Raw genomic sequence first — 27,558 nt, forward strand, 5'->3', positions numbered from 1 at the left:
TGAACAAGCAACATAACTGGTTGTAAAAGTGGTTTTATTCAAGTCACGCATCCTACAGCCAGTACTGAATCAAATCATAGACAGGGAGATGTGTAGGTGGTCTCAAAGGAATCACCTGAAATAGGAGCAGAAAATTAACTGGATTATTAACAGTGAATTCAGCCAGAGCAAAGCATGATTAGGACGAAAGCGTACTTGTCTGATAGTAGTCATAAACGTTTATGACTGCTGGCTTGAGATTTTTCACTACAAGAACCTGTTTCAGCTCCAGAGTGTAACTCATGGGGACGCCTTTGGGAACCTGTGAGACAGAAAGGATGAACCACAGCACATGAGAAAATGGCAGCTAGTAATATACCCAGTCTCACCTCTTTTAGATACACTAGGACATGATCATCTTCAACATCAACCCGTTCCACTAGCGGGGCAAACGATTGGGGTGAAGAACCAAGCTATGGGTAAGAGACATCATTTACACAATTACAGTTGAAGGAGCTTCAAGCATCTTAGAACTTTCTAAACAATCTTAAATACAAACCAGTGACGTGTCTGCCGTGAAGCCTGACAGGAGCTTAATGTCTACTAGAACCATGTTAGTGCTTGGTTTTACACCATTGTATCTAAATGAGGATGAAAAGAGGTTTAGTCAAAAAGATCAAGAACAACGCTTCATTTTTGTAAGAGTCATAAACATCAGTTTCAGGACACAATGCTACTTACTTCACATTGAACTTCAACATAAGATTGGCTCCAAGCGTTTGGCAGTCTCCAGTCACCTTCGCTTCGACACTCAGTGTCCTGGAAACTTTAACGGGTGTTGGGATGTTGTAGAAACATGCAACCTATAGTACGAGTAGAAAAAAACAAACGCTTTTAGATTTGGATGTGCACAGCAAATCTAGAGGGTGAAGATACAGACCTGCACAGACACACAAGTGGATCCTGATGCTTTAACACTATATTTGCCAGGAACGTTCTTCAGCCACTTCTCCTGATACAGCAGCCTGTTGTCCCGATTCACTTTGAAGCTATACGAGTCTCCTCCCACTGCTGAGGACTGTACGGTGACGGAGCTGGAGCCATCCAAGCTGAACACTTGAGCAGCGTACGCAGACAGAGCCTGAAGAGCTACCACTGTGTCCTAAAAATAAGTACCAGATTAAAAAATAAATAAAAAATCCAAATGATTGCACTCATGTTTGGTAGGCACCTGGGTGGAGGAGAAGCCTCCATAGGGATTCTGCTGGGCCACAAGCCAGTTGACAATGCGGTTAGCATAGCCCAAATTAACCGACGTGAGAGGCTGAACAGCAAGAACTGCTAGTAGAACGTAAGAGCTGATCTCCACCGCCAGAGTATCACCAGATGTCGTCTGAGACCAATGGAGCTTGGTGCCTTAGGATGAGATTGAGGGGAGAAAGTTTATGCCAAAGACCCTGATGAACCAACATCAAGCTGGTAAATCTTACCTTCAGAAATGGCAAGGTTGTCCAAGGCAGTTAAAAGCTGTGCTCGAGTGGTGGTCTCTCCAGCCAGACTGAAGGTGTAGGTCAGCAGAGCCGTTGCATAAGTGTTTCCCAGGTTCCCAATGACAGGCCTCAAGCATGACAGACCGTTGGTAATGATGGGATCCTAAAAAAGCCAAAACAAATATCACAGCCAGAACAGGAAGGTCATCTGCAAGGAGCTCATACAATTACTGGGTCGATTTTACCATGGAGGGGACACCAAGTTCAATCAGCGATGCAACAATGTAGGCAGTCATGGTCACACCGTCACCAACTCCACCCTAATAAAAAAAATACAATTTACAAGAAAAGTCTCAACCTACTCAATAGATTCCAGTGCATTAAGAAACATGTAACACACCTTCATATCACTATGGTACAGAGTTCCCTGCTGCATGAAACAGCCGTCTGAACCCTGCTTGCTGATCAACCAATCCTTTGCACTCTGCAGGACATTTGGATCAATTAAGATAAATTGCCTCGCTAGACCAAAGGACCTCAGGACAAAGGCGGTCAACCTGGCCATGGAGAAGAGGTCACAAACTGAACTTACAAAAAGCTGGTGCCACAGCAGATTATACACTAGAACAATGAGAAACTCACCATGTATTTGATTCATCATAACCAAACGTGCTGTATGATCCATCGCTGTGTCTGAAGTTAAGTTCTCCTTGGTATCCTGATTGGGTCAAAAGCCAAATGTAGGATACTAAATTCCAAGGAAGCCTAGTCCTGCTCTTCCCATTGGACTATCATTTACATATGCAAAGTGGGTTTGTCATCCATACCGCTCTGAAGGTAGCCTGTTGCAGTCTCTCGGATGGCTGCAGTGATTTGCCCTGTGATCTTCAGGTACAGCAGGATGTAAATATTTGGAGCAAGAATGATCATATTCTGTTCTCCACAGCCACATGGCATCTGTAATAACCCATCTAGATTCTTCAGTGCACGACCCATTATGTCCCCTATAAGAGGTCAAGCATAAAACCCACATCAGAAACAGTTATTCTACCAACCTTCACATGTCAGTTTCTACTGAATTACATTTTTTACCAAGGACTGAAACTGAGCATCTGGCAGATCCTTGAACCACGTTTTTTGGAAATGTCAAAGTCACATCTTCAGAAAGAACTTTTCCTGCAGACCGAACAGAATAAATCAGCATTCAGAGCTAGGCTAATGTTTGGCTGTACATGGAGAACGTATTGGGAATCATTGAGTGCAAACAAACCCTTTGGACACAGTAACCAACTCTGGGTGTTTGTCCTTTCAACTCCTTCAGGCTATAGAAGCAATAAAACAACATCAGTAAAGCAGCATGAGTGCCATGACCAGACTCCAGAAGGCTGGTTAACACTTACCAGGACAAACAGACTTTGTGTGACTACATCAATGCGTCCTCTCGTCGGCACAGTCACAACTTCAGTGCCACATTGGGTCCGGGATGCTTCAGCTGAAGCATTGACGGTCACATTGACAGTTCCTGCAGTGACAGACAGGAAGTGAGCAACACCAAATATACACTTACAATTTAGATAGATCCAAAACTGACCTAGAACAGAAGCTGAGAAACCCCATTTAAAGGTTTTTCTCCCATTGGCACAAAGACAGGACACATACGGTTCAGTATATGGTTTAAGAGTGAAGGCCGTGGATGAAGCTGGTGTTACTTTAACCTGTCAATGAAACGGAACACATGGAGCAAAGACACATGACCATCTCTATACAGAAATTATCTAAAAGAAAACCATGGCAGACCATGATGCACTTGGAAAGATAGCTGAAGACCGTGGCCTTCAGATCAAAAGACTCCCCACGGACGATGGAGTACGGCAGGGAGAGCTCAAGGAAGAAAGGCTGGAAGACCGTCAGCAGAGCAGGAGGAGCAAGACCGAAACCTTTTGAGGACAGGCAGAATGCCTCTGTTTCCCATGTGGTGATGGTGTCAGGAACAGTGAGGGGAACTTGTGTGGATCCAGTGTTTCTGAAAGACAGCAGAAGAGAGAAATAAGGGGAACAGGAGAAGTAAAACCTGGGTAAGTAGCTTTAGAAGGCACTAACCCCACATGGGCAAGCTGCCAGAGCCATGTTTCTGGAAAGTAAGTCCTGACAGTCACTTTTAAAGTGGAAGTGTCACCTCCAGCACTTTCTGCTTCTGGAAGAGCCATTTCTACAGGACCATTCAAATTCATCACTGAAAAAGACAAGCAATTTTACACCAAACTGCCCCTCTTGTTGCATCTATAGAAATGATTAAAACACCCAACACCACAACTTGCTTTTCCACTAAGGAGGTGTAACCTCACATAACTTAATGAAAGTTCAAGTCATGCATAATTTGTTTTCATTGAAAGAATGGCCTCTCTGCATAGACCTACCTTCTGGGAATCTGGGATACAGCGGGCACGGAGGGGCTCGTACAGCGAGATTTGTTGCAATCTTCATTCCCAGGCTCTGTTGGAGTGACAAGTCAAAACACAATACAGATTTAAAGTCAATAACTCAGTTCATGACCATGTAGTCACAAAATATGTTTTTCTACCTTGAAGGTTGTGTAGGCTTGATTTGTAGCATCAGTGTAGCCAGGATCCATATCAAAAGCTAGACGGGGTTGAAAACCTAGACACTCTGATTCATCCTCAACGTTGTATGGGTAACCTGATAGTGATTGCACTGGGAGCAAATCAAACACCTGGAACCATGAAGAAAAAAAAAAGTGTTTAGGTATGTCACTTTTGAAAAATGTTGAATAAATTCATTAATGTTTGGCATGTTATGTCAGAACATGAATGTATGTTAAGACGTACACTAAAACTGCTACAATCACAACAAAAGGTTTGTCCTATTGATCTCAGCACAACTCAAATTCTAAAGCTGAACCTGAATGTCAGTCAAGACCAACAAGAATTTAACTACACATGGATACCATTTTAGCACTCAGACGTCTTCCTGGCTCCAAGATCCAGACGCTCTGATCTACAGCACTGATGCCACACAGAGATCCTGCTTGAGCAGAGACAGTCAGAACGTTTCCCTCAGCAGGAACTGCCGTAGCAGGAGAGAACTGTAGAGACACCTGGAACAATGACCAAGACGCTGTAAGATATGTCACCATTCCCCACTTGAAGACAAAAGATGCTAGTGCACATCATACTTGGTTTTGGAGACAAGTTTCTGTGTCAAACGACGCACTACCAACAACAACATTCTCACTGGGCAGAACGCAGTAGACCAGAATCTGCACTGCTGGAGCCATATCGACACTGACAGACAGTTGGAACGACACAGAGCCGCTCGTGACTGTATTAGAAGCCCTCGCTTTGACCGTCTGAAATCCATGGAGGACGATCACTCCTCTGGACAAGACCTGACAGACAAACAGATACATAAGTTCCTAATATTTTTATTTTTTTTATTTTTTTATGTCCACCCACCATATAGATGATGTCAACACTGTAGTCGCCAGCCTCTCCAACAAAAGAATACTTCACAGTCACTGGAAACGAAGCACCACATTTGAGAGGCTGCTCAAGCTTCACTATAGTCAGTTCACTAGATGGGTTGTTGGGAGAATCAAGGTGGAGAAGCTTAACAACCCTTGTGTCCGTGGTAAAGTATGGCGATTTGTAACCATTAACAACCACTGGAGTCGCACTTGCCTGGGGAACAATGAATGCAATCGTTATTTTATTTTATTTTTAGAGAAATTTAATGTCTACATCTCAAAATACAAAGAGCAAATCATACCACAAGATTCAGAGCAGCTTTAGGAAGATTAGCAGTGTTGAGGGAGAACGAGGCCAGTCCATTCTGATTTGTGGTCAGATTCATCAGCAGTTTGTTGGGCCAGCTGTTACCATCCAGTAGATAAACCACTTTGTTTGCAATTGGAGTACCAACGAAACGAGACATCGAGATCTGTTGGGAATGATCAAGGTTAGGAAAGGGAACCGATGTGAAGGCTTCTGCAACAAGGAATTAACTTTTTTCCTTGCCTTCCCATTAATCATTGATCCAGGTTCAAAATATTCCGGGGTGTCCAAAAACATGACTTTGCCAACTTCAAACGTTATGGACACTGTTGCAGATTTTGACATGACTACATCTGGGGGAAAATTAAACCAACTCAAATAAACAAGTTAACTTCCTCCATACACATCTTTGGTTCAGATCAGCCAATCTCACCCGTTCCCTCCTCAGTGACATTCACATTTACAAGAAAAGTGTCTTGCATATTATTTTCAAATTTGGTGTTGAAAAACACTGATGTATCGACGGTAAGGGAGGCGCAGCCAGTGGCATTCATCTGGTAACAGAACAAAGTGTCACATTTAAGTCAAGCACAAGCAGAAGAAAAACCCTCCACTGTAAGGCAGGAGTCAAACCTTTGCAGTTTTATCCAGGCATTGACGGGTCAAATCAGGAACCACAACATATGAAAACGGCTCACGACATACTTCCAACAAGGCTTGGCCAGGTACAGGTTGGCCATATGTGTATCTGGGAAACGTCACAAGGAACAAAATCAAGAACGGACCAACCACAAGATAAGAAAATATCTGTAGGTTTCACTCACTTGGCACAAGCCTCAACTTTCAGTCCCACATCTGCAACACTGTACATCTGTGGTGCGTTTACGGTCACATCAAACTTGGGCAAAACTAAGCCAGAAATAAAAACACTGTAAGATCTCAGATCTTTCGTTGAACTGTTGCACATTCACAACTTACCGTATTTTTTCACTTCAAAAACATGGGAGGTCATTTGGTCGCCAATAAAAGCTTTTAGTGTGTACATCCCTATCTGAGCCTCTGGGTTTAATTCATGAGAAAGCTGCAATATCCACCTCGTTGAAGAAACATTTGTCCACTGACCAATCCGGTTATTGTTATTGTCCTATTAAAACAATGAACAGCTCATAAAAACAGCAAACCAAAATGTACAGAAAGTGGCAGCAGCTCCATTCAAAGACTTGCACCAGAACAAACTCACCTCCACCACCACCAGATTGTACTGAAAGACAGACAGAAATATTAAGCATTTAAAAGAAAGACACCATTGCAGCAGTCATTGAAGAGAACTGCAAAACTGCTCAAGTAAAAATAACCTGCAATAAATGTGCAATTTCATGGCCAGACCTTACCATCTGATCAAGTGGCACAAATTTGGCATCCATAGTGACAACTCTGAAATTCACTGCAAAGACACAATGAACTTACATTAATTGCATAATGCACTTGATGATCTGACCTTGTAGCAGATTGGACTTTCTACACCTTTAATATTCAACCAAGGGTCATTCACAGCTCACCAGTTTGTCCTGGATTGTAGATGGGTTTGTCTGTTTGGATGAAGGTCAAAGGCAGGTAACGTCTGAACATGACTTTCCTCTCTTCAGTCGCTCTGAAGACCTTCCCTTGAACTTCTACCTTCAGCGTCTGCACAGATTCTTTATCTACTCGAGGAGCCTGTGGAGAAACCCAGTTTAACAAGACGAAAAAAAAAAGAAAAAAAATGCATCTAATGGCATACCTGGAAACTAAAGCAGCGGTGAAATGGCTTTGAAGAAACCTGCTGCATAAGTGGAGTCAAACCATTTTCCTCATCAAGCAGAGAAACAGTCATTGTGAGACTCTCTTGGGGTTTCAGAAGACTTGCACACAATTTGGCATCAGATCCAGTTTCAATCACTGCAGGGAACGTCACCATGAATAACCTGTGTAAACATCATTAAGTTTAGGTTCAGGGACCAAATGGAATCAGGTCAGAACATTTACATGTTGGTTGAATATCCACAGAATGTGTCCACAGGGTTGCCAATGCCAGGTCTGTGCATCAAAAACAGCCCAAAAGAGATCATCAGGAGAGAAGAGGGTTTGCGTGGTTAGTTGGGGTGGTATTAAAGCTGCATGATTCTGGATAAAAACTAGGTTTTGTTCCTGGAAGAGGTCACAGCTCTGAACAAATAACATGTTACTTAACAGAAGTTCTAACAATGTTAATTGATGTAGTGCATTTAAAAAATAATTATTGAAAAAATAAGTTTGACAAGATGATTTTTAAATACTCACTTGTTTCATTACTAAATTAATATCTTGAATGATTCAATGACATACACTTTAACATTTACTAGTCACCCACCTAGTGGTGTACAATCAAAACTCCATAAGAAAAATTAGAATATTGTGCTTCAGTTAACTTCAGTAATTACACTTAAAGGTGAAACTGATACATTATAGACTCATTACATGCAAAGTGAGAGGTTTCAAGTCTGTTTTAATTTAGATGATTATGGCTTACAGTTTATGAATAGTTCAAATTACAGGGGGTACTATACCCCCCAATGAAGACCCAGTACCTCCCAAAGGGACAGAAATATCAGTTTTGAGGGGGTCAGATAATTTCTGATATTGTGAAAAAATATAATTACAGTTACAATACAAGTCAACTCCTATTTTCACTGTAGGAACATTTTAATGTTAAGCAATTTCAGACACCTCTATTTTGGACCGTACCATTTTTAACCGCCGTGGCTAGAAGCAACGGAGATAGAGAACGACTTCAACTTCTCAAGAGTCAACGTTGAATGACAAAACGCTAGGGAAATTCCTCTAGTAGGGATTGTCTGGACTGAATCAACTCATAGCCCTGTTGTCCGGGCAGGTATAGGAATTTGTTTCTGTTTAGTATATGAGAGGGTTGGGTCTCACCTCCAGGTCTTATGAAATCTAAAAATAAACCAAATCAATATTTCATGAAATAGGCTTCTTGTAAAGGTATTACTTTTACTAGTAATTAGAATGGCATTACAGAGCACTTAACTTTTGGGAGTTGATCAAAACAGTTCTCTTTTGGATATATAAGAACAATGAGATATTCTGTAGCCTACCGATTATCAGTTTGTCGCATGTTTAGACCACGGTGGGGATTGATATGGTAGTGTACCATGATGATCATAGAAGTGAAGGAGTAGTAGGCCTACCCCCTAATTATGGTGGGGTAATTTACACTGAGTTTATGAAAACCCCAAATTCAAAATTAGAATATTGTGAAAAGGTTCATAAGCTGTAAGCCATAATCATCAAAATTAACAAATAAATGCATGAAATACATCACTTTGCATGTAATGAGTCTATATAATACATCAGTTTCACCTTTAAACTTGAATTACTGAAATAAACTTTTGCACAGTATTCTAGTTTGAGTTTAAAGACAACTGCTCGCTCTGGCTCAGCAGCACCAACACAGATTTGATGTTCTGTTTGATTGTCAAAGGTTTAATAAACAGGCAAATCTGTCATTTAATAATAAGATGTGTCTGAATCGAGATACAATATCTTAAAGATTAATAATGCAGCTCTAGGTTGTATGTTGGAGCACTGAATGTTTAAGTATGTGTGATCGGTTGTCTGGGTGAGACCTTTAGGCTGCAGAAAAACGAGCAAAACACTGATTTGGCAACACTGGACTACCATGGTAAAAAAGACGAGAACAAGACCGTTTTGTTGATGAGGAACAAGAAACTCATTTCAACAATGACTTGTATCAAGTGTTAATGAACGCCATTCATTATTTGACCACTAGATGGCCACAAAGTAAAAGATGCTTAATTAACTTCGAACATATGGTTAAAGCTTTGGGAATTAATTTTGCAATCTTTAAAACTGCATCAGCATAAACATTAGTCTGCTTCAGTTCACGTCAAAGCCCACGGTACTCACGGCCTCTTCTGTCCATCAACAGCAAAGAGGAAGAGGGCTAAAATGAGCCCTTTCCAAACACAAATCTCCCTCACAGCCATGAAGAGCAATCATCCAAGACTAGACAGAAATCAAGAGTCTCTTTCAAAAACCCTGCAGCACTTCTGTTAAGATCCACACTGCTCTACAGTTTAACTCTAAATCAGCTGCACTGATGCCAGCGTTATTTAAACGCTCTTAATAATTCAGAACAGGTTGATTTAGCATCACAGGCAATCTGGACGTCTTTAGGGCGGAGCCCCGGTAATTAATCACAGGGATGCCAATAGGGGATTATCACGCTGATACGTAGTACTTCCGCATTCAGTGATCTTTGTGCACTGCCACTTCCGGGGAATCACTCATCACTCTGGCGAACCCATGATGGACGACCCTAAGTTTATTTATACTGCATCCTGGTAAATTTGGTATAATTATACTACATCCCTAGTATAGCTACTGCATCCCAAAAAACGTGCTACCTTGTTTTATTTTAAAGTTTGACCCTTCATCCCGGCGAACCGCTTTAATCCACTTCTTCCTTAGACTCATTTCAGTCGGGAATCCATGGAAACTTAAATAAGGTTGGCGTTGTTTGTTTGATTGACAAAGTGGAACAGAGCAGTGACATCTAGCCTTCGTTTCAGCCATTGTTGAACTGCGCCGGAAGTGGACATGCACAAAGTTGAAAAATCCCGCCCATGAAACCCGGAATCGTGATAATCCCCTATAAAGAACAACATAGTGACGAAACGCGTTTGTCCGTTTAGGGCCACTGTAGAAACATGTCAGCGCAAAATTAATGATGGCAAAATGAGGCTTTCTGAACCACTGAGACCTCGCAGCCCATTGCTTCACCAAAAGGTTCATTACTCGAAGCTGCATTCACTATTGCTCACTAGTGACACCTAGCTACTGTGCAAAGAAATAGCAGACCAATAAATGAATACTGAATCAATGTCCTGAGCAGACATTTTTCCATTGCCTGGGTACCAAATAAAATATGTTTCTCTCTCTGCCTGAATTTACTTGTGCAGAGACAACTGTCACACACAGTTCATTAATTATTCATAAATTGTTTGGATAGTGACAGTAGGAACAACAAAAGTGAGACTGTGTTGAGTGCAGTGCTAATGGTGGAGGGAGTGTAATAATGCAAATTGCAACAGAAAAGTGTGGGGTGGGAAATGTTAAGAATAGTTTCTGGTGTGTTTTGTGCATTGACGTGTTACCAGTTTTAGTGCAGTGTTGTGCTTATGGGACTATGAATTTAGAGGAACAAACTGAAGTTTGGGGTGGATGAAGGAAGGATCACACATTATTTTTTTTGAGGAACAGAATTTTTTCAAGTGTGTTGGGGCTTAGACGATTCTTCTTCTTGGACAGAACCTCTCCAGCCTTGGAAAAGATCCTTTCGCATGGAACAGAGGATGCGGGGGAACATAAAAATGTCAGTGCCAGCAGGTATAAATGAGGATACAGATGTTTATGTTGAGCCCAATATACTAGTGGATCCTCAGATCTTGTGAGGTTCACTTTGGATAAATATCGATCCACTTCTACAGTAGCATCTGCTGTTGCACTTGAGCTCATTCTACAGTGATCCACCGTGCTATCCAGCAGATGCCAAAGGTCACCTAATAATGGAGGTACAAAGAAAAAAACTCCCAGACAGGGGAGGATTTCCTCTTTCTTGCTGGCTCCATTACAAGGAAAAAGAAAGAGGTCACAAAAAGCAAACAAATCAAAAAGGGCAATCCAAATCAAAAAGCAGTCCAGTCCAAATCCAAAAACCAAAGCAATCCAAATAATCTTATCTAATTAATTTAACAATAATATAACTACTATAATTAATAATAACAATATACTATAACTAATCTAACCTGATATAATCTAATAATATACAGCCCTAACACATGTATGACACAATAATGACGACGACACAACTATCTAACTGTAACTCTAACTCTCTGACTCTACTACAACTGATTCAACTACTCCTGACAACACCCACAAGGTGGCGCAAGTTTCGAACCCCCTTTATCCGGAAACGACACTCAGAACGAACCGGTGACGTATCCACACAAACCGAGGCCTCGTTTGTCATGAGTCACGTGATTTTCACGTTAACAACACAAGCCTCGAATCGCGGCTTCATCTGGCACGCCCCTTTTTTCTCGACACAAGCTCCGACGCCTCGGTTCAAATGTCACATCACTAGGCAGAGCCAACATGTTGGCAAACAAATGACTATGGAAGCCAATAAAAGATTGCGTCACAGTTTAAGTCATAGTTTTGGTCCTTTTGTAATCGAGTCTGCACGAACGCTGCAGTGGAAATGAAGAAAAACTGCATTTATAACTGCATTAAATCCTGTACAATCTTGAAAGTGAGGTCAATCTTCTGCACTGCATGTCTACAGTTAAGCGATTTTTAACATGACACTGAAAAACACACACACACACACAAAATGAAGCAGAAACTCACACAATTGAGAATGGGACTGAGGAAAAGTGCAGTGCTGGTTTCAATGGTGTGTGTTTCATGTCTCAGGAATTCTGGAACTTCCCTCATTCTGGGAAATCCAAAATCCTCAAAGACTGACATAAAGACAACTAAATATAACACACACACACACACACACACACACACACACACACCTTGCCTTTCTCAATGATCTCCACCAGCGCCTGGTTCCAGAGCAGCGCCTGGTTCTCATGAAAACATGAGAACCTTTGTAATTACCTGGGACAATGTGGCTTTCCATCATTCTCAAGCAATAACAACATGGTTTGAAGTCCACCCAAGACTGGTAAGTCTCTTCCTTCCACCCTATTCACCTTTCCTCATCCCCATAGAGGAGTTTGTTTCTGCATGGAGGTGGAAGGTTTATGACCATCATCCACATGACCAGATGTCCCTCCTTGAAGCCATGGATGCTGGTGCAGGGACATCACAGTTCTTGATTGCATCGTCTTGGATAATATCAGATGTGATGTTGATGAAAACATGTGGCATAACCCTGAAGATCGCAGAGACTAGATACAGTAATTTTGTGCTTTTTTAGTACTAAAACAAAAGTACTAAAAAAAGGTTTTTTTTTTTTTTTTTTCAGAATGCTCATGTGTTTCATGGATATTTTGTTCACTGTAAGCAATACTGTAACACTTTTTCTGTTCTATCATACCCTGTTTCTACTGTACCTCCTGTAGTAAACAGTAAAGGATTTGCTTGTTACTGGAATGCTTTTGAATGTGAACATTACTACATGTGGACATACAGTTCCCAACCAAGAAACATAAAAGTCTATGCAGTTTTTGTAATGTCAAGAATAGCCAGTATTCTGAAACCTGGTGTACTTTGATTGACTGCATGTATCTTGTGAAGTGAAAACAAGTGTTATTCTTTGACATAATCATTTCATTTTGAGTCAGATTTCCAGTGTTTTGGTAAAGTTAGTGTGTGCAGAGAAAGATGTGTTCTATTTTGAAATGAAGAGTTAGTATATAATTAACAAAATGTGTTTTTGAGAAGAAAATTATCCATTTGGCCAATTGTGTTTTGTAGGTGTGAGTCTGTGTTAAGAGTTTAGAAAAAGTATCTGAAGTATGGGTAAGCGCTTGTTAGCGATTGAAAAAAACTGTAAACGAGTGTCATCGATCATGCGACTCATTGTACAGCTGGTCAAATTTTCATCAGGTTTTGTTTATTTAGCTCCAGTGCTGCTATCATACATTTTTTACATTTATGCATTTGGCAGACGCTTTTACCCAAAGACAGTGAATTAAACAGTATTCAAGATCTAGATTTAAAATTATGTTAATTCTCAAATTTATGTTTGTCATTTCAATACAACTTTTCACTCAAGCTTTTATGTTAAGAATATGTGTAGTGAATGAATAATAAAGGACAGGACTTGATTTTTGAGGAATTGATTGGATGGAGAAAGTCTTAATATGAAGGTGTTTGTAAAATAAGAGGGACTGGTGATGTCAAAAGAGTGTAAAATGCACATATTAGTGTGTATGTGATAAATCATTCACAATAAAACCACGTGAATTAAGAAAGTAAATAGTCTTAGTCATCCCGACTAATAGTAGGCTAAATAGTCATCCTTTCACGCTTAACTAATGTGAAAGATTTGCGGAGACATGTTGTTATTCCTCTCCTCTCCTGCAGGTCTTCGATCTGGCTTCATCACGCTGCCTCGTGTATCACGACTGGACCAAAGCTTTGCAGAAACGTCTGAACTGCTCAGCGAAGACAGTCGAGGGAGTTCCCTACCGGAGAACAGCGACGTCTCCATGACACGATCCGATTCGCTCTCGTCCTTCACAGTGGACCTCGGCCCCTCCCTCATGAGCGAGGTTCTGGAGTTGATTGACAGCTCTTGCTGCCTCATTACCAGCAGGGCCGGATTAAGAGTTCAGAGGCCCCTGGGCACAATTACTTGTAGAGCTCAGATAACAATTATCTGGAGCTCAGATAAGCGACGGCTTGGAAAAATAACTAATTGAGAAGAGGCCAATACTCACTACAGGTGATACCTTTTTTAATAAACTGACTGAAAGATCGGAAAGCTCAACCTGTGACTGAAAGATCGGAGGCCTTAAATGTAAAAGAGGCCTGCCATACTCTTACAGCCTGAAAGGGTGCACTCACTACCAAGCGCCCTCTATTGACTTAAACTTGAAACAACCAAAGTAATCCTGATACATGACATCCCCCCTTTTCTTGGATATAAAATCACATCACTTAACAGCCCATTAATATTGACATGGTTGTCTTTTTTCATTATTCTCTCAACATATTTCAATTTTCACTGAAGACATTTTAACAAAAAGCTAACTATGTTCCATCATATTTATTAAAATATGTAAACATAGGCCTATGCCTTAACAGCTACTTAAAGGGGTGGTTGATTTCACTTTTCTAACTTTAGTTAGTGTGTAATGTTGCGGTGTAATGAGCGGTTGCGCTACTGCTTTCCCACTTGGGTCTGTGTGTGTGTAAGGTAACTTGGTGTTTAACTTGCCAACCTGAACACTTGGATACTTTTGTTACAAGAGCTTGCTTTTTTCCATCACGGCAGAGATGTCAGCGCCTATTTTTAACACTCCCAGCTTAACCCAGTTAATCTAAATGTATGAAGCAAACCTTGTACAAAGCTGAAATAACCTCAACATGAGCAACAACTGAAATAAGATACATGTCAATCAGATGCACGCTCGTTGCTATAGCAACAGCGGGCTCCTGGCATATTTTCAGTAGAACAAAAAAGGGCATTTTATTTAACAGGTCAACCCTACTTTGTTTTACGGTCATATTTATATTCAAACTATTTAATCCCACATTCCTTTGAATTCCTTAGCAGTGTCAAACTCAATGAATGAGAATGTGTTTTGATCCAATAATCACCATACATACACGTCAGTCATGTTTGAAATACCTGGCTACTGTAGTGCCATGTTGCTTAACTGCCTGTATCAATATATAATAATACAAAAATAGTCTATAGATAGAGCTGTCCGACTAAAAATTCTAGTTGCTCATTCATTTTAGCCATTAGTCAACTAATCATGCGTTTATATTAAGCCATAACCTAAAAGGGCACCTTCTGGCCTCCAGTATGGATGAAATAGCAATATGGAGTGACAAACACTCATGTAACTGCTAACATCTCAATTAGAATAAAAATATACAAAAGTACTTGAAATGTAGTGCAAACAATTAATAGTGAATGAGCACCAGCAAAGTGAACAAGCGGGATGTGGAGATACTAGTATTTGAAAAGGGAAGCTTAATGTGATAGTGAGAACCAGGACATAATCTTCCATAATGAAGACTGACAGGCTGTGGATCCAATGAAAGTATGAAATGATAAATAAAAAAAAACACGTATTTTGTATGTAACAATAGATTTATAGTCAAATTAAACCCGCTTCACTGAGAGGCTCATTGAATAATGACTCAACTGCACTATTCTGCAATTGTCTGTTTATTGCTTTTTGGTTTGTTACAGTAAAACTGGCTGCACTGTATAGTATATAACTGAATGCCTTCATAAGTGTATATTTAAAAAAAATTGCAGTTTAAAGTCCAAAAACAAGTTAAGTCACTGCCTGAGTAACCTACACTTCAGTCATGTAAGGATTTGAAGTCACAGGACAAAACTCATGAACACCAATTTCCTGCTTCAAACAAACGTCACAGATTAGCAACAAAAGGAGGCAAAGAGAACTGATTGTTTAAGAGCAGTTTTATTTAAGTCATTAATCGTACAATCAGTACTGAATCAAAATCATGAACAGGGAGACGTGTAGGTGGTCTCGAATGAATCACCTGAGAGAGGAACATGAAAAATAAACTGGGAGTTCAGTCAGAGCAAAGAATGATTAGGACGAAAGCTTACTTGTCTGATAGTAGTCATAAACATTTATGACTGCTGGCTTGAGGTTGTTCACTTTAAGAACCCGTTTCAGCTGCAGAGTGTAACTCATGGGGACGCCTTTGGGAACCTGTGAGACAGAAAGGATGAACAGCAGCACACACAGAACATGAGATGGCATCTAGTAATATGCTCAGGGTGAGTCTCACCTCTTTTAGATACACCAAGACATGATCATCTTCAGAATCAACCCGCTCCACTAGCGGAGCAAACGATTGGGGTGAAGAACCAAGCTGAGGAAAAGACCATCATTTACATACAGAATTACAACTGAAGGAGCTTCAAGCATCTTGGAACTTTCTAAATCAACTTAAAAGCATACGAACCAGTGACGTATCAGCCGTGAAGCCTGACAGGAGCTTAACGTCCACGATAACCATGTTAGTGCTTGCTTTTACGCCATTGTATCTGAATGAGGGTGATGGGGAAACAAAGATTTAGTTAACAGGATCAAGAACACTGCTTCCCTTCGTAAGGGTCATAAACAAGACCTGGTTTCAGGACACAAAGTGAAAGGTTCTTACTTCACAGTGAAGTTCAACATGAGATTGGCTTCAAGTGGTTGGCAGTCTCCAGTCACCTGCGCTTCAACACTCAGTATTTTGGAGACTTTAGCAGGTGTCGGGATGTTGTAGAAACACGCAACCTACAGTATGTGTGCAGAGCAAACAAAGCACAGTAGGATAAGGATGTGCACAAAAGAAACAGAAACCGAGGGAGTGAAGATACAGACCTGCATAGACACACAAGTGGATCCTGATGCTTTAACACTATATTTGCCAGGAACGTTCTTCAGCCGCTTCTCCTGATACAGCAGCCTGTTGTCCCGATTCACTTTGAAGCTATACGAGTCTCCTCCTGAGGACTGTACGGTGACTGTGCTGGAGCCGTCCAAGTTGAACACTTGAGCAGCGTACACAGACAGGGCATGAAGAGCCACTACTGTGTCCTAACAACAAGTACCAGATTTAAAAAAAACTCAACCCATAAATGATTGCACTCATGTTTGGTAGTCAGAGGCACCTGGGTGGAGGAGAAGCCTCCATAGGGATTCTGCTGGGCCACGAGCCAGTTGACAATGCGGTTAGCATAACCCAGATTAGCTGTCGTGAGAGGCTGAACAGCGAGAACCGCTAGCAGCACGTAAGAGCTGATCTCCACCGCCAGAGTATCACCAGATGTCGTCTGAGACCAATGGAGCTTAGTGCCTTAGGATGAGATGGAGGGGAGAAAGTTGTTGACAAAGACCCTGATGAACAATCATGAGACTAGTATATCTCACCATCAGAAATGGCATAGTTGTCCAAACTAGTTAAAAGCTGTGATCGAGTGGTGGTCTCTCCAGCCAGACTGAAGGTGTAGGCCAGCAGAGCCGTTGTGTAAGTGTTTGCCAGGTTCCCAACGACGGGCCTCAAGCATGACAGAGCACTGTTAATGACAGGATCCTGAAAGCAAAGATCAGACAACAGCTAGAAAAGGAAGGTCATCTGCAAGGAGCTCATACAATTACTAGAGATATTTTTACTGCGATGGGGACGCCTAGTTCAAGCAGCGATGCAACAGTGTAGGCAGTCATGGTCACGCTGTCACCAACTCCACCCTAAAACACACCCACAGACTGATTTAGAAGAACCGTCTCAAAGTCAATTGGTTAGAGCATAGTTTAAGAAACATGTAATGCACCTTCATGTCGATGTGGTGCAGAGTTCCCTGCTGCATGAAACAGCCGTCTGAACCCTGCTTGCTGATCAACCAGTCCTTTGCACTCTGCAGGACATTTGGATCAATGAAGATAAATTGCCTCGCTAGACCAAAAGACCTCATGACAAAGGCGGTCAACCTGGTCGTGGAGAAGAAGTCAAACTGAACTTACAAAAAGCTGGTGCCACAGCAGATTATACACAACAGTAGAACAGAGAAACTCACCACGTATTCGATTCATCATTACCAAATGTGCTGTATGAACCATCATTGTGTCTGTAGTTCAGTTGTCTTTGATATCCTGATAAGGCCAAAAGCCACATGTAAATTGGTCAAGGAGTTAAACAGTCTGGCACACTCCAATGGGAAGAGGACTTTAGTCTGATTGGAGTTAATCTGAGGACTAAACCTCCTTGGAATTTAGTCTCCAACATATGTAAAGTGGATTTGGTCAACCGTACCTTTCTGAAGGTAGCCTGTGGCGGTCTCTCGGATGGCTGCAGTGAGTTGCCCCGTGACTTCCAGGTACAGAAGGATGTAAATATTGGGAGCAAGAACAATCATATTCTGTTCTCCACAGCCATACGGCATCTTTAATAACCTATCCAGATTCTTCAGCGCACGACCCATTATGTCCCCTACAAGAGGTCAAGCATAAAACCCACATCAGAAAAAAGTTAGTTTACCTGTCAGTTTCTACTCAATGAAATGCTTTACCAAGGACTGAAACCGAGCATCTAGATGATCCTTGAACCACATTTTTTGGAAATGTCAGCGTCACGTCTTCAGAAAGAACGTTTCCTGCAGACCGAAAAGAATGGATCAGCATTGAGAGCTAGGCTAATGTTTGGCTGTACGTTGAGAATGTATTGGGGAATCATTGAGTGAAAACAAACCCTTTGGACACAGTAACCAACTCTGGGTGTTTGTCCTTTCAACTCCTTCAGGCTATGAAAGCAATTAAACACCACATCAATAAGCAGCATGAGATCCATGATAAAACTCCAGAAGGCTGGTTAACACTTACCAGGACAAGTAGAGTTCGAGTGACTACATCAATGCGTCCTCTTGTCGGCACAGTCACAACCTCAGTGCCACATCGAGTCCGGGATGCTTCAGCTGAAGCATTGACAGTCACATTGACAGCTCCTGCAGTGACAGACAGGAAGTGAGCAACACCTAATATACACTTCTAATTCTAAGAGCAGTACAAAACTGACCGAGAACAGAAGCTGATAGAACCCATTTAAAGGTCTTTCTCCCATTAGCACAAAGACAAGATGAATATGGATCAGTATATGGTTTAAGAGTGAAGGCCGTGGATGAATCGGGTGTTACTTTAACCTGCCAATGAAATAGAGCACATGGAGTAAAAATACATGACCTTCTCTACAAAAATCCATTATATAAATAAACCATGACAGACCATGATGCACTTGGACAGATAGCTGAAGACTGTGGCCTTCAGCTCAAAAGACTCCCCACGGACGATGGAGTACGGCAGGGAGAGCTCCAGGAAGAAGGGCTGGAAGACCGTCAGCAGAGCAGGAGGAGCAAGACCAAAACCTTTTGAGGACAGGCAGAACGCCTCAGTCTCCCATGTGGTGATGGTGTCAGGAACAGTGAGGGGAACTTGTGTGGATCCAGTGTCTCTGAAGGACAGCAGGAGAGAGAAATAAGGAGAACAGGAGAGGTAAGATGTGGGCAAATAGCTCTAGAAGGAACAAGATGCTTCACTAACCCCACTTGAGCAAGCTGCCAGAGCCATGTTTCTGGAAAGTAAGTCCTGATGGTCACTTCTGGAGCAGAAAGGGCTGGAGCGGACACTTCCTCTTTTGGAAGAGCAATTTCAACAGGAGCCATTCCAGCAGGAGCCCTTGCAGCCATGGCCACAGGACGACCACGAAAATTCATCACTGGAGAGACAAGCGATTTTACACCTACTTACTTTGAACTTAGTGTCTGCAGAATAAACATAAGGTCCATAATTGCCCCTGGTTTCATTTATAAAAATAAGATTAACCCTCTGGGGACCGCAAATGCGCCGGCACGTTTTGCTCTTTTTTTACATAGCAGCAAAATAGATTTAAAATACTGTTATTTTTGGTCATTCAGACTTAAGACATATGAAAAAATAAGCTGTTAAATGTCTACTTTGTGTACACTTACAATCGAAAAAAAACATTGTGTTTTTGTAAAATAAACAGGGTGTGCTTTCTGCCTCTCCGTCTCCGTGAACTTTTTCTGGTGCACGTCTGTAAACTTAAACTCAGTGAATACGATTCACCCAGGCATGAGCAATATATCTTTATAATCATTTAAGTGTGTACTTTTAAATTATCCAATTCAAAACTAACAAATATGCTCCATTTATGTAATCTATATAAAAAGAGCGAGTTCTCATTTCAGCTCGTTGTCTTGTAATGTGACCACACCCACGGAGAGCACGCGCTATAAACACAAATGATCTGAGGCAATACATGCAAACCGGCCACATCAGCTCGATAAAACACTTCAAGTTTAATCAGATGAATGTATTGTGTCATCTTGCGAGGTGGTGAGGAATAATCCTGGGAAACTTACCTCAGAAGTGCTGGTTTCACTTCGAGGAGCAATGGATCCAGTTGAGGATTAGTAGTAAGTTTTTTTATTATATGCCTTGTAATCGCGATATGGAATAGTCTGTAAACCGCAAAAAGACTGTTTAAATATGAATCGCGTTTCTGTGTGTGAAGAATGAACGGCATATATGCGCGCTGTTGCTACTTGTGGCTAGTTTTGGATCGACTATAAAGGTTTTTACTGTAAAATAGACAAACACTAATAAAATGGCTAAAAATATATTTACAAGGTAGATGTAAAATAATATTTAGGCAATAGGTCAATATAAGCCTTCTCATTAAATGATTTATTGTTTTTTATTAGTGACACATTTGGGCAGAGGATGTATTCCAAAACTCTGAAAATACAGTATGAGAATTAACTGCACAATTACTAGAAATGTTTACCTTGATATTATACAATTTGCATATATACAAAATTTGAAAAGAGAAAAGTTTCCAAATCTAACTTTGAACCAATTCTGTAGAATGGCTCATATAGCCTATTTGAACATGATTGGTTTCCAGGTATGACTATGTACTAAAAATGTGCTTTTGACTTTATATTTGGTATATATATTTATTCCTAACATTCTTGCGTGTGACACCTGGATAAAATGCTCATTATGCAAGCTCATTATGCGGGCTCATTATGCGAGAACTCAAATAGAGTTCGTCAGCTCCAGTTATGTATCCAGCCTCTCATGGAGACTTCAGATGCCCCAACGCCTGTGAAGAGACGACTCGACGCCTGTGAAGAGACGACCCAACGCCGGCGATATGTTATGCCCTAAATTTATGATTAACTAACTGTATTTTTGTATGTACATTTCTGAAATGCATTTTCTGTAAAGCTGCTTTGAAACAATATGTATTGTGAAAAGCGCTATACAAATAAATTTGAATTGAATTAGAGTGTAATTACACCTTTGCCATTAATAGGTTTATATGCAACTGAAAAAAGCACGAATGTCAGGGCATGTCAGAACATCTCAAGGACCCCAAAAACACATTGGTCCCCAGAGGGTTAAAAACAGCACAATTTGCTGCTCCACAAAGAAAAATGGAATAACCTCTCATAACTCAAGGGAAGTCATGCAGAATTTGTTTCCACTGAAATACCCAATCTGCATAGACCTACTTTCTGGGACTCTGGGATACAGCGGGCACGGAGGGGCTCGTACAGGGAGATTTGTTGCAATCTTCATTCCCAGGCTCTGTCATAGAAACAAGCCAAAACACAAGACAGATTTAAAGTCAATGACTGTATTATTCAGTAACTATGGTCATGAATTGTTTTCTACCTTGAAAGTTGTGTAGGCTTGATTTGTAGGAGCAGTGTAGGCCGGATTAATCCGAACAGCTCGACGGGGTTGAAAGCCTAGACACTCTGGTTCATCCTGAACGCTGGATGGGTAACCCGATAGTGATCGCACCGGGAGCAAATCAAACACCTATGACCAAAAAACAGTGTTGGTCTGTGTCATATTTCTGGAAAATGTTTAACTAAATATATTTTGGCATGTTATGGTCAGTTTACAATTTTAGGTGTTAAATGTAAAAAAAAAACTATAATCATAAGAGCTGCATAATAGCATAGGTTTTTTAAATTTATCCATCAGCATTACTCAAATTCTCTAGTTGAACCCGAATGTTAATCAAGACCAACAAGAATTTAAATCGACTGCATGGATACCATTTTAGCACTCAGACGTCTTCCTGGCTCCAAGATCCAGACGCTCTGATCTACAGCACTGATGCCACACAGAGATCCTGCTTCAGCAGAGACGGTCAGAACATTTCCCTCAGCAGGAACAGCCGTAGCAGGAGAGAACTGTAGAGACACCTGGAACAAGGACCAATAAGCTGTAGGAAACGTCATCATACCCCACTTGAAATCAAAAGATGCTAGTGCACATCATACCTGGTTTTGGAGACACGGTTCTGTCTCAAATGACACACTACCAACAACAACATTCTCACTGGGCAGAACGCAGTAGACCAGAATCTGCACTACCGGAGCCATATCGACACTGACAGACGGTTGGAAAGACACAGAGCCGCTCGTGACTGTATTAGAAGCCCTCGCGTTGACCGTCTGAAATCCATGGAGGACGATCAATCCTCTGGACAAGACCTGAAAAAGAGACAAACGGGTGCATAAAATGTGCTGGACAAATAGGCCAGAGCGCATATACATATATATGTGTCCACTCACCATATAGATGATGTCAACACCGTAGTCACCAGCCTCTCCAACAAAATAATACTTCACGGTCACTGGAAACGATGCACCACATTTGAGTGGCTGCTCAAGCTTCACTATAGTCAGTTCACTAGATGATGGGTTGCTGGAAGAATCAGTTTGGAGAAGCTTAACAACCCTTGTATCTGTGGTGAAGTATGGCGATTTGTAACCATTAACAACCGCTGGAGTCGCACTTGCCTGGCAACAAGGAATGGGTTTAATGCAAAAGAGATTTAGAGAAGTCTACATTTCACAAGATACAAGAGCAAATCGTACCACTAGATTGAGAGCAGCTTTAGGAAGACTAGCAGTGCAGAGGGAGAACGAGGCCAGTCCATTCTGATTTGTGGTCAGATTTTGCAGCAGTTTGTTGGGCCAGCTGTTACCATCCAGGAGATAAACCACTTTGTTTGCAATTGGAGTCCCATCAAAACGAGACACTGATATCTGTTGGGATTCAAGGTTAGTAAAGGGAACCAATGTGAAGGCTTCTGCTACAAGGAATAAAGTTTTACTTGCCTTTCCTTTAATTGTTGATCCAGGTTCAAAATAATCCGGGAGGTCCACAAACGTGACCTTGCCGACTTCAAACGTAATGGACACCGTTGCAGATTTTGACATCAATACATCTGGGGAAAATAAACAAACGCACTGAATTAACAAGTCAACTTCCTCCATACACATGCAATTGGTTAAGATCAGCCAATAGCTCACCTGTTCCCTCCTCAGTGACATTCACATTTACAAGAAGAGTATCTTTCATATTATTTTCAAATTTGGTGTTGAAAAACACTGATGTATCGATGGTAAGGGAGGCACAGCCAGTGGCATTCATCTGGTAGCAGAACAAAGTCACATTTAAGTCAAGCTCAAGCAGAAGAAGAAAACCTCCACTGTAAGGCAGGAGTCACACACACCTCTGAAGTTTGATTCAGGCAACGTAGAGTCAAGTCAGGAACCACACCATATGGAAACGGCTCACGACATACTACCACCAAGGCTTCACCAGGTACAGGTTGGCCATATGTGTATCTGGAAAAAGTCACAAGGAAAAAGATCAAGTGACCAACCACAAGACAAGAAATGTGGCAGCAAGAAAAAAAAAAAAAAAAGAAAAAAAAAAAGCACCACTCACTTGGCACAAGCCTCAACTTTCAGTCCCACATCTCCAACGCTGTACATCTGTGGTGTTTTTACGGTCATGTCAAACTTGGGCAAAACTAAACCAGAAACAAAATGCTTTAGATTAAGACCTTAGATCTGGTGTTGTACTGTTGCACATTATATACAGACTTACCATATTTTTTCACCTCAAAAACATGCGAGGTCATTTGGTCACCAATAAAAGCCTTTAGCAAGTACATCCCTATCTGAGCCTCTGGGTTTAACTCGTGAGAAAGCTGTAATATCCACCCCATTGAGGAAATGTTTGTCCACTGACCAATCCGGTTATTATGATTATCCTAATAAAACAATGAACAGCTCAGAGGAAAAACAGCAAACAAAGCAAAAGTACTAAAAGCTGCGTTCGCTCCATTCAAAGACTTGGCACTGGAGCAAATTCTCACCTCTACCACCACCAGGTTGTACTGTAAGAAAGCATAAACATTTATGCAGTCTTTGAAGAAAAGAGCAAAAATGTGCACAAAAATAACCTGCAATAAATTTGCAATTTGTTCATGGTCAGGCCTTACCATCTGATCAAGAGGCACAAATTTGGCATCCATGGTGACAACTCTGAAATTCACTGCAAAAACAGCAATAACATTCAACATCAAATTACAAATTACATCATCAAATTACATCAAGTGCATTATGCAATTAAAGACGATCAGAACTTGTAGTGTAATGGACTTTCTACACCTCTAATATTTAACAAAGGGTCATTCACAGCTCACCCGTTTGTCCTGGATTGTAGATGGGTTTGTCTGTTTGGATGAAGGTCAAAGGCAGGTAACGTCTGAACATGACTTTCCTCTCTTCAGTCGCTCTGAAGACCTTCCCTTGAACTTCTACCTTCAGCGTCTGCACAGATTCTTTATCTACTCGAGGAGCCTGTAGAGAAACCCAGTTAAACCAGGAAAAAGAAAAAAAAGAAACCCACTTGCATCTAATGGCATACCTGGAAACAAAAGCAGCGGTGAAATGGCTTTGAAGAAACCTGCTGCATAAGTTGAGTCATCCCATTTTCCTCATCAAGCAGAGAAACTGTCATTGTGAGACTCTCTTGGGGTTTCAGAAGACTTGCACACAATTTGGCATCAGATCCAGTTTCAATCACTGCAGGGAACGTCACCATGAATAACCTGTGTAAACATCATGAAGTTTAGGTTCAGGGACCAAATGGAATCAGGTCAGAACATTAACATGTTGGTTTAACATCCACAGAAGGTGTCTGCCACAGGGTTGCGAATGCCAGGTCGGTGCATCAAAAACAGCCCAAAAGAGATCATCAGGAGAGAAGAGGGTTTGCGTGGTTAGTTGGGGTGGTATTAAAGCTGCATGATTTTGGATAAAAACTAGGTTTTGTACCTGGAAGAGGTCACAGCTCTGAACAAATAACATGTTACTTAACAGAAAAATCTAACAATGTTAATTGATGTAGTGCATTTAAAAAATAATTATTGAAAAAATAAGTTGACAAGATGATTTTTTTAAATACTCACTTGTTTCATTACTAAATTAATATCTTGAATGATTCAATGACATACACTTTAACATTTACTAGTCACCCACCTAGTGGTGTACAATCAAAACTCCATAAGAAAAATTTGAATATTGTGCTGAAGTTAACTTCAGTAATTCAACTTAAAGGTGAAACTGATATATTATAGACTCATTACATGCAAAGTGAGATGTTTCAAGCCTTTGTTTTAATTTAGAAGATTATGGCTTACATTTTATGCATAGTTCGAATTACAGGGGGTACTATAGCCCCCAATGAAGACCCAGTACCTCCCAAAGGGACAGAAATATCAGTTTTGGGGGTCAGATAATTTCTGATATTGTGAAAAAATATTACAGTTACAATACAAGTCAACTCCTATTTTCACTGTAGGAACATTTTAATGTTAAGCGATTTCAGACACCTCTATTGTGGACCGTACCATTTTTAACCGCCGTGGCTAGAAACAACGGAGATAGAGAACAACTTCAACTTCTCAAGCAAGTGTCAACATTGAATGACAAAACGCTATGGAAATTCCTCTAGTAGGGATTGTCTGGACTGAATCAACTCATAGCCCTGTTGTCCAGGCAGGTATAGGAATTTGTTTCTGTTTAGTATACGAGAGGGTTGGGTCTCACCTCCAGGTCTTCTGAAATCTAAAAATAAACCAAATCAATATTTCAAGAAATAGGCTTCTTGTTAAAGGTATTACTTTTCCTAGTAATTAGAATGGCATTACAGCGCACTTAACTTCTAACTTTTGGGAGTTGATCAAAACAGTTATTTTGGATTTATAAGAACAATGAGATATTCTGTAGCCTACTGATTATCAGTTTGTCGCATGTTTAGACCACGGTGGGGATTGATATGGTAGTGGACCATGATGATCATAGAAGTGAAGGAGTAGTAGGCCTACCCCCTAATTATGGTGGGGTAATCCACACTGAGTTTTTGAAAACCCCAAATTCAAAATTAGAATATTGTGAAAAGGTGCATAAGCTGTAAACCACAATCATCAAAATTAACAAATAAATGCATGAAATATATCACTTTGCATGTAATGAGTCTATATAATGTATCAGTTTCACCTTTAAAGTTGAATTACTGAAATTAACTTTTGCACAGTATTCTAGTTTGAGTTTAAAGCTACACTGTGTAACTTTTTTAGTTTATTCTTAGCTAAAAACACTTAGCTCTTTCAAAAATATATGTGCTCATTAATGTACATTTACTTCGTTCAAGTAATAAAGTATTCTCGTGAGTGTATAATATGCCATTGAAAATACATACGGGTGAGGGGTTCGAATGTCGATCGCCATGTTGCCCCTCCATCTTGAAAGTATATTAGCCAAAGAGGGACATACCCGTTAATTCAAGCTTCGCCTTTCGCGTCTCCGCAATTCACTGGCACCAGCCCTGTTTTTATTTTTTCCTTTCCCCCTACCTCTCCCTCGCACCTCCGTCACATCAACTGATCTCTGCTCACGGAGAAAATGATATAGCCTACAATGTAAACGTTGCCTTACGCTAGTGATGTCGTACAATATACAGAATAATGATAGCACTGATAAAAGTTACTTTACTAAGATTAGCTTGCATTCGTCTGGGAACCTAATAGCTGATGTTAGCAATAAAATGGTAAAAAAAACTAAAAAAAAAAAAAAAAAACTATTCATTTTACATAGATGTCATAACCTATATGTTAACTGACAAATTAAATTACTGCAAATTATAATAGTTTTCTAAAGTAACCTCATCACTTGAAGGAATACTCATGGACGAGGTCGAACTGGAAGCCATGTAAATCTTGGACTACATTGGCCACCGTAGGAGTTAAAACGAAATCGGAATTGAGAGGAACAGAAACTAATATTCACTGGATGGTCATATACCTTTTCACCGCTAGATGGGGGTAAAAAAAACACAAAAAAAAACACAGTGTAGCTTTAATGACAACTGCTCGCTCTGCTCAGCAGCACCAACACAGATTTGATGTTCTGTTTGATTGTCAAAGGTTTAATAAACAGGCAATTCTGTCATTTAATAATAAGATGTGTCTGAATCGAGATACAATCTCTTAAAGATTAATAGTGCAGCTCTAGGTTGTATGTTGGAGCACTGAATGTTTAAGTATGTGTGATTGGTTGTCTGGGTGAGACCTTTAGGCTGCAGAAAAACGAGCAAAACACTGAATTGGCAACACTGGACTACCATGGTAAAAAAGACAAGAGAACAAGACCGTTTTGTTGATGAGGAACAAAAAACTAATTTCAACAATGACTTGTATCAAGTGTTAATGAACACCATTCATTATTTGACCACTAGATGGCCACAAAGTAAAATATGCCTAATTAACTTTGAACATATGGTTAAAGCTTTGGGGATTAATTTTGCAATCTTTAAAACTGCATCAGCATAAACATTAGTCTTCATTTCACTTCAAAGCCCATGGTACTCACGGCCTCTTCTGTCCATCAACAGCAAAGAGGAAGAGGGCCAAAATTAGCCCTTTCCAAACACAAATCTCCCTCACAGCCATGAAGAGCAATCATCCAAGACTAGACAGAAATCAAGAGTCTCTTTCAAAAACCCTGCAGCACTTCTGTTAAGATCCACACAGCTCTACAGCTTAACTCTAAATCAGCT

The 27,558-nt window shown here is 40.7% G+C and overlaps 2 protein-coding genes across 4 annotated transcripts; both read right to left on the minus strand.

The window, feature by feature from the left end:
- Positions 1-27,549, minus strand: LOC307000161 (alpha-2-macroglobulin-like protein 1). 3 transcript variants are annotated; one of them, XM_079615551.1, is made up of 35 exons: positions 27,529-27,549; positions 9,230-9,387; positions 7,041-7,224; positions 6,820-6,976; positions 6,652-6,704; positions 6,501-6,521; positions 6,239-6,404; positions 6,085-6,169; positions 5,894-6,008; positions 5,694-5,814; positions 5,504-5,613; positions 5,256-5,426; positions 4,943-5,167; positions 4,663-4,875; positions 4,435-4,584; positions 4,051-4,200; positions 3,887-3,962; positions 3,570-3,702; positions 3,267-3,492; positions 3,061-3,184; positions 2,870-2,991; positions 2,740-2,791; positions 2,562-2,645; positions 2,297-2,473; positions 2,112-2,187; positions 1,870-2,026; positions 1,715-1,789; positions 1,470-1,632; positions 1,211-1,395; positions 920-1,141; positions 721-842; positions 539-620; positions 369-452; positions 196-301; positions 16-115 (listed from the first exon to the last, which is right to left on the minus strand). In XM_079615551.1, the coding sequence occupies exons 2-35, from the start codon at positions 9,307-9,309 to the stop codon at positions 75-77; spliced, it is 4,308 nt and encodes a 1,435-aa protein (XP_079471677.1). In that variant the 5' UTR covers positions 9,310-9,387; positions 27,529-27,549; the 3' UTR covers positions 16-74. The 3 variants fall into 3 exon arrangements, 2 of the variants coding, with proteins under 2 accessions (XP_079471676.1, XP_079471677.1); XM_079615550.1 differs by lacking the exon at positions 27,529-27,549 and having other exon boundaries at positions 1-115; positions 9,230-9,470; XR_013797992.1 differs by lacking the exon at positions 27,529-27,549 and having other exon boundaries at positions 19-115; positions 920-1,134; positions 9,230-9,412.
- LOC307000065 (alpha-2-macroglobulin-P-like) lies at positions 15,490-27,549 on the minus strand. Its single transcript, XM_079615305.1, has 34 exons — positions 27,372-27,549; positions 24,367-24,550; positions 24,143-24,299; positions 23,939-23,991; positions 23,813-23,833; positions 23,542-23,707; positions 23,380-23,464; positions 23,162-23,276; positions 22,959-23,079; positions 22,764-22,873; positions 22,521-22,691; positions 22,215-22,442; positions 21,921-22,133; positions 21,693-21,842; positions 21,301-21,450; positions 21,138-21,213; positions 19,138-19,312; positions 18,823-19,048; positions 18,617-18,740; positions 18,424-18,545; positions 18,293-18,344; positions 18,114-18,197; positions 17,858-18,034; positions 17,622-17,697; positions 17,379-17,535; positions 17,221-17,295; positions 16,978-17,140; positions 16,719-16,903; positions 16,429-16,644; positions 16,220-16,341; positions 16,022-16,103; positions 15,845-15,928; positions 15,660-15,765; positions 15,490-15,589 (listed from the first exon to the last, which is right to left on the minus strand). The coding sequence occupies exons 1-34, from the start codon at positions 27,449-27,451 to the stop codon at positions 15,549-15,551; spliced, it is 4,347 nt and encodes a 1,448-aa protein (XP_079471431.1). The 5' UTR covers positions 27,452-27,549; the 3' UTR covers positions 15,490-15,548.
- Positions 27,550-27,558: the final 9 nt, after the last annotated feature.

Source organism: Phoxinus phoxinus (genome assembly GCF_949152265.1).
Source record: "Phoxinus phoxinus genome assembly, chromosome: 1".
In the NCBI taxonomy this organism is placed as follows: Eukaryota; Metazoa; Chordata; class Actinopteri; order Cypriniformes; family Leuciscidae; genus Phoxinus; species Phoxinus phoxinus.

Bases quoted from the DNA above. Each gene is read 5' to 3' on its own strand.
- LOC307000161 (XM_079615550.1), bottom strand. From the start codon at position 9,309: ATGGCTGTGAGGGAGATTTGTGTTTGGAAAGGGCTCATTTTAGCCCTC. The intron at 6,405-6,500 runs GTGAGTTTGTTC...TTGTTTTAATAG, and splicing joins ACAATCTGGTGGTGGTGGAG to GACAATAACAATAACCGGAT. The intron at 1,396-1,469 runs GTAAGATTTACC...TCTCATCCTAAG, and splicing joins CAACCTTGCCATTTCTGAAG to GCACCAAGCTCCATTGGTCT.
- LOC307000065 (XM_079615305.1), bottom strand. From the start codon at position 27,451: ATGGCTGTGAGGGAGATTTGTGTTTGGAAAGGGCTAATTTTGGCCCTC. The intron at 19,049-19,137 runs GTTAGTGAAGCA...GCTGTCCTTCAG, and splicing joins TGGCAGCTTGCTCAAGTGGG to AGACACTGGATCCACACAAG. The intron at 17,296-17,378 runs GTGCATTACATG...GGTGTGTTTTAG, and splicing joins TGCACCACATCGACATGAAG to GGTGGAGTTGGTGACAGCGT.